The sequence below is a fragment of the Micropterus dolomieu genome, linkage group LG09 (genome assembly GCF_021292245.1).
Source record: "Micropterus dolomieu isolate WLL.071019.BEF.003 ecotype Adirondacks linkage group LG09, ASM2129224v1, whole genome shotgun sequence".
In the NCBI taxonomy this organism is placed as follows: domain Eukaryota; kingdom Metazoa; phylum Chordata; class Actinopteri; order Centrarchiformes; family Centrarchidae; genus Micropterus; species Micropterus dolomieu.
The window spans coordinates 12,878,606-12,885,039 of record NC_060158.1 but is presented as its reverse complement, the minus strand read 5'-3'; the positions used below and the strand labels follow the sequence as shown (position 1 = coordinate 12,885,039).

At 42.8% G+C, this 6,434-nt stretch overlaps 2 protein-coding genes across 5 annotated transcripts in view; both read right to left on the bottom strand.

Moving 5' to 3' along the window:
• The window catches only part of LOC123976001, a 5,664-nt gene extending 3,451 nt beyond the window's left edge, over window positions 1-2,213 (bottom strand). The window contains exons 1-5 of one of the 4 annotated variants that reach the window (XM_046057778.1): window positions 2,026-2,212; window positions 1,006-1,320; window positions 803-912; window positions 481-685; window positions 20-435 (exon numbers count right to left, since the gene is read on the bottom strand). In XM_046057778.1, coding sequence (XP_045913734.1) covers window positions 20-435; window positions 481-685; window positions 803-912; window positions 1,006-1,320; window positions 2,026-2,173 — 1,194 coding nt within the window. In that variant the 5' untranslated portion in view covers window positions 2,174-2,212. Of the gene's footprint in view, window positions 1-7; window positions 686-802; window positions 913-1,005; window positions 1,321-2,025 lie in introns of all 4 variants that reach the window. The other 3 variants (XM_046057777.1, XM_046057779.1, XM_046057780.1) reach the window with 3 other exon arrangements.
• Window positions 2,214-3,209: 996 nt separating this feature from the next.
• LOC123976785 (tRNA-dihydrouridine(47) synthase [NAD(P)(+)]-like) overlaps window positions 3,210-6,434 on the bottom strand; it is a 4,071-nt gene continuing 846 nt past the window's right edge. Inside the window, exons 2-4 of the mRNA XM_046059130.1 lie at window positions 4,879-4,968; window positions 3,438-3,569; window positions 3,210-3,319 (exon numbers count right to left, since the gene is read on the bottom strand). Of these exons, the coding sequence (XP_045915086.1) occupies window positions 3,253-3,319; window positions 3,438-3,569; window positions 4,879-4,968 (289 nt within the window). The 3' untranslated portion in view covers window positions 3,210-3,252. The remainder of the gene's footprint in view (window positions 3,320-3,437; window positions 3,570-4,878; window positions 4,969-6,434) is intronic.

The following is a 6,434-nucleotide window of genomic DNA, read 5'->3' as shown; positions in this document are numbered from 1 at the left end:
CTTGCGGGGAACCGGGAAGTTGGGGCCCTTGCGGGGAACCGGGAAGTTGGGGCCCTTGCGGGGAACCGGGAAGTTGGGGCCCTTGCGGGGAACCGGGAAGTTGGGGCCCTTGCGGGGAACCGGGAAGTTGGGGCCATCCGGGCAGTTGGGGCCCTTGCGGGGAACCCGGCAGTTGGGGCCATCCGGGCAGTTGGGGCCCTTGCGGGGAACCCGGCAGTTGGGGCCATCCGGGCAGTTGGGGCCCTTGCGGGGAACCCGGCAGTTGGGGCCATCCGGGCAGTTGGGGCCCTTGCGGGGAACCCGGAAGTTGGGGCCATCCGGGCAGTTGGGGCCCTTGCGGGGAACCCGGCAGTTGGGGCCATCCGGGCAGTTGGGGCCCTTGCGGGGAACCCGGCAGTTGGGGCCATCCGGGCAGTTGGGGCCCTTGCGGGGAACCCGGAAGTTGGGGCCATCCGGGCAGTTGGGGCCCTTGCGGGGAACCCGGAAGTTGGGGCCGTTGTGTACATGTAGGCCGTTGCGGCCGCACTGAGATTGGGTCAATGTGCTTTAATGTGGGACTGGATGGGCCACTGGAGCGAGGGAGCATACCTGGGTCCAACTTCAGACTCCTCTCACAAGATGCAGTAGCAACTTGTGTCTGATCAAACTCGTTGACATACAACAACTGCAGGCTGTAGAGGTCATTCTGTAACAATTCACAAAGAGAAATTAACTCAATTCAAGACATGCAAAACTACACAAGAACTTTGTAAAGACTACAGAGTCAAGGCAGTTACTTTACAGTACATTTACAGAAACCTACCCGTTTCACATAGCACCCGGTGAAGGGTACAGCCAAGGTGTTAGTCAGAGGGTTCACTTCATAACCACAAGACTCTGGAGCATCCATAACGGACAGCAAGTCCTTTGAGCCTAATGAACAAAGTGAAAGCCTAGTAAGTTCACAACATGCATTCAGCAAAATAAAGACTTGAGTTTAAATAGGCAGAAGAGTCAAGTACATACCAACAACTTTGACTTCACTTAATGAACCTGTCGGCAGAGTAATTTGGAAGCCAACGTCACTGCAAACCACATCTATCCCAGTCTGACGCTGACTGGTACTGCTGGTGTGGCTCCTTGAAGGGATATTGTCAAATTCCATCTGGAAGCCACCATCAGTACCTCTGCGCCATGTTCTTGGACTAGAATCTACTGCGTCAATCTGGTCTCCATGGTTAGCAAAATTGTAGAAGTTTCCACTGGTGGTGGCACCTTCAACCTGAAGTAATGAATCCTCAAGAACTGCATCTTCACCATCATCGTCCTGCCTGCTGTAATCTGGAGGGGAGAGAGGTAATTGTTACCAATGTCACAGATGACTGCTGTCAAAAAAACCCAGCCATTTCCTTGTCAAATCGATCTAGATAGCCCAGTCAAACGGTTTCTTCCAAAAGTCCTTATGACTAAGCGGTTGCTAGAGTGGACTGAAACGCAAACATCTCAGGTCATCTATGCTTGATTATGGAAATACATAGGCTAATACATTTCTCACACATTTGATCCACTAAGTTAACAATTTAGTTTGTTTTAAACAGGCAGTAGAGCAGACTATAGCATTACAGGACAATAGTAAATGTTAACATTTAAAAAAGGAGGATCATTGTAGGAGCCAATTTGATAGTTTATATTGATTTGTTTGTAAATTTAGATATTTTTGCGTGATTTGCTAATGCTCATGTCCTTGCAGGTCCAAACGGCATAAAAGTGTGTGCTGCAGCCTAGTGGTGCAGCTGACTGAGTTTTTTAGACCTTGCATGGCTTGTACCGTTGCTTTTAATACCTCAGTTAATGTTTAGTACATGCAATAATTTTCTTTCAACCTCTCATACGGTGGAACGCACCATCTGGACATTTTTTTTTATGGTCATGTATTTCTAGAAGCAAGCAAGCGTCCCAAGACTCAGTCAGTCCAAGAGCGATTCACACAGTGCTTTCAGTGACCACACGCTCATTATCAGTGCTGTGTCATTGGTGGTTGTTTACCTGGCAAGGTAACACTTCGTGGTTCAGACCGCTGGCGGCTCTCATAAACATTAGTACGCTGAACTTTCTTGATCCGCGCCCATCCCTCTACTGAAACCAGCAGAGCCGCAGTCAGGACTACCAGCAGCTCAACTCTAACACCAGCCATGAATCAATGTGAAAGCTTTCCTGTAGCTGCTGAAAACCCAGACAAACATGCAGCCCCTTGAAATGCTACAAATGGTGGTTTGAAGTTAATTGAGTGCACCTGGTGACCACTGATTGGCACTCGCTTACTCAACTAAAGTCACAGGTTTGGGAATGAAAACCGCCTGTTTACTAAAGGAAAGGCATGTTTCTAAGATGTTCCAGATCTTTTAAAATAAATCAATTGACCAACATTTAATTATGTAAATGTATGACATTATCTTACAAGTTACAGGCACACAGTCAGTGCAAATACTTTATTGGACACTTTTTTAAATTTTGAAATCTTTTCTCAAGTATAACTGGATTTTGTCTTTCAGTAATACATTTTGAATAATGCAAGCATGTTCAATTATTTTTTATTTTTTTAAATAACACCATGTATATTGCTTGTTACACATTTAATTAACACAGGGTTTTCCTTTGGGTGCTGCATTATATTAAGAGGTGTCTCTGTCATTGTCTTTCTCATGTATGTACATGTCATTGTTTAAAAAATCATTAAAATAGATTAAATACAATACGAAACCATCTACTCTCCATCTCAAAAGTAGAATCAAGAGCTCTGAGTAAAAAACTTATTGCAGGCATCACACAAATACATTTTATCACAAAGATGTTGAATAGATTACACTTTATAGTTGTACCTAATAGGGTGTCATTAACATTTAAATGATTAATTTCACTGACTGAAATAATTAAACTCATTTCATTTCAATCACCAAAAGAAAAGCTTTGTGTTACTACAGAGCATTGCTCATCTTCCACGATGATGGATCGGAAATCACACCTTTCAGCCTCTTTAACTAGAAGAAAAATAAGACATAGACATTTCTCGGGGTGGCAAAAGAGTTTATTGCATATATTTCAGTACAAGAACAGAAACACCCATATAGTTTACTACTGCACCGCATGTCAAATAAGCAGACTATTCAATAGTCTTTATCATTTAAAACAATAATTTCCTTTCTTTTAATCTTATTCTCTAGAGCCAAAAGAAAAACCTGGGTGTTTTTTTAGTAGTGAAGTAGAAATTCACTTTTATGCGTTGGCCTTATGTTTGGGCAAAAAGTTGAAATCGTTCGGTACAGGTCCAAGTAGCATTTCACTGGAGAGGGGATAAAGTGAGAGTTTATAATAAGTAAATATATCACTTTAACAATACATTTTAGTGTTGCTTGATTTTGAATGATACTTCTTACAGATTAACACAGTTTTCTGCTCACCTAGTCCTGTCACAGTCCCCAACATTTTGACATTTTGCCATCAGTGACTCCAGATAGTTTCTGCCCATGTAGTACGGAGGTCTCTCATTGATCTTCTGAGGCACTCGCTCTAACAGACCCACTGGAATATATCTGAGGGACAGGGATGGGACATCATCTTTATTTCCTCTCCAGTTCACTTTTCATGAAGTTTTCAATATGAAAGCCAGATAATGTTTGACAAGTTCTTTGCTTAATTTCTTTTGACCTAATTCACTGAGTGGTCCTATTCAAGCAGCAGATATGTACTCTGAACCCAGGATATAAGTATGGCAGGTTAATTTATTAAGTTCCATCTTGCAGCCATTTGGAGCCACTCATAAGCGGAAATAGCATGAGTGAATGGGTACAGCCACCCCAGGGTCCTGGCTGGTAGGGGGCCCCATTTGTGGGCCAGAGAGTTCAGCATAGTGCAGTTTAGCTCAATTGATGCATTGATGCACGTAGATCTGCTGTGCCAGCAAAAATCAGCAGCTCTTCACTTGTGGTTTCAATGGTAAACCACCACAAGAATGACAATTTCGAACAAAAAAAATACTATATTCTAAGGAGACACGTTTTAATATACATAAATCATAAAGTAACATTTCTATTTCAAACAAATGGTGAACTTATTAGCACATTTTAACAAAACTCCCTTCCCTCTCATGCATCATGGGAATTCTGAGGGACGGACGTAGCCTGCACAAGGGTTGATTTACGGCGTCAAAGCCCACTGGAAGCCTCTCAGAAGTGTTTCAGCAGCGGAGCATGTAGCTGCCCCACGTTAATGACTTGTATTTAATATGGTGTGTCCTTTTTGTGTTTCTACTACATTCTTCAAAGCTATCTGTGGCCCACTTTCATTCATTGTCTTGACGGGCAACTACCACAGGGAGCATTTCAGAATAAGAGCATTTTGCCAGCCGGATTTTGCCGACATGTTTATATTTTGTTGATTTGGTGATTAGTGCTAACATTTAGCAGAATGGCTGTCATCAGCTCTGGCAGCAGCGAAGCAGACAGACTCAGTGGACTTTTGGAGTGAGTCCAGGGTCATGTAAACTTGGTTTAAATTACTTTGTAACAGGTGGGCCCCGTGATGAAGCTCCGCCCCCACTGGGCTGAGAGTTTAGCTCTGCCCCCGGAGCCACTAGTATGTGTAGTATAGAGTTAATAGAACTTCATTCTTTATTAATATCAAACACATTTTTCTAAAAGTATCAGATATCCCCACAGACTCAACACTGTTTAATGAGATGACTTACAACACCATGACTAATAGCAGGCCTAGTATTAAAATACTGTTACTACCAGTATAAACATACTGAGGCTGTTTCAGTACTAAATTAAAAACAGTAATGAATAAGGCTTGTTCATAGTAGAAGAAATACAATATACTGAAGTGCATGTCTTTGCCTACCTGCACATGAAGGAGAGCCACTCCAGCATAAAGGTGCGGGTCTTCTCCACACGTCGGGTGTCGGAGCCCCAGTGCTCCAGGCCGAAGTTGCTGAAATCTCAGAATGTCCAGTTGCTCACCACACAGCAAACAGAGGAGAGGTAATTTTTTGGTGTTTGAGTAACAGTGTTGGGCAAATTACTTAAATTGTAATAAGTTACTAATTAATCCTTAAAAAAGTAGGAGCTGGTTTCAAACCTGAAAAACAAAGTTTCAGTAAATCAAACCTGTCAGTGTGATTTTTAGCCAGCTAGCTAGGCTATGTTTACTGCACTGGCTGGTGTTCACCGGACTTGATAAGTCATATTCCATAACACTGACTTAGTTTACAACTGACACAAGAATTCTATTTGAGAAAAAAACAAATATTACTGATATAACATTGGTCAGCGAATTTTACATAAGTGGCACAGACTGTATTTTCAGTGTTTGGCAGTCACTACTTATAACCCAGCTAGTAACTTGGTATTTTTGTGGTAGCTTCACTATTTCCTGAATTAACTTTTCAGTAGCTTAACTACTTTATTTATCAAGTAGCTTGGCCACACAAGTTACACTTTTCTTGTCATGTGAAATTAGCGCAACTTAAAGTAGCTTCCTATGTAGTGAACTAGCCTACTGCTGTGTTTGCGTTACTTAGCTTGCTACATTTGACTGGGTGGTAGCTTTTGTGTAATGTTAGTGAAGCTTTATTCATGGAAGAGTAACTGATAGCTCACTACAATTTCCAAGTAGCTTGCCCAACACTGTGTATTATTCACATGTAATTCTCCCAACAAAAGTAAGATACCTCTCATGTCTCATACCCACCCACTTACTTAAAAGATAGAAAATAAAGGCAACAGAACATCTGACTGTAGAATGGTTTGCAAACAAGCTTATTCACAATTTTATCAACTTTGGTTCATTATCAACAGATATGCATCAAAATAGGAGTTTTGTTGAAGAAGTGAAGTGAAGGTTTGTTTTGGTAACAGGGATTGTCTGAGCTACAGAGAGAGCTGGAGGGGAGTGAAACATGTTTTGCGGGGAAAAATTAGCTGCCTGCTCTGCACAGCAGCCTGCTCTCATTGGTTGGATGTGGATGTCGAGTCAGCCGACTCATCCAGATATTTGGCATGCTAGATATCTGGCAGACATCGGCGATGTGTCAGAAATGTGTCGGGGAGCCGTTTTGATACATCCTTGAGTAGTTCACACATAACGACTGGCGACCGCCAATCGATCGCTGATTTACCCGCGATGTCACGATCGTGGTGTGGAGGCAGGTTGGAGAACCCAAACGCAGGACACAGTGCGGAGCAGGTATGGTATAACGAAGGGTTTTAATATAACCAAAAGCGAGCACACTACAGGTGAGTGGCTGAAAAACAGAAATCCAAAAGTACCGGGAGACGAGACAAGACGAGACAAGCAAGGCTGGTTACAGGCAGAGAGTACACACACGACAGACTGGGGGGTAACATGAACAATGACCGGGCAAGGACAAGACAGAAACACCAGGTATATATACACAG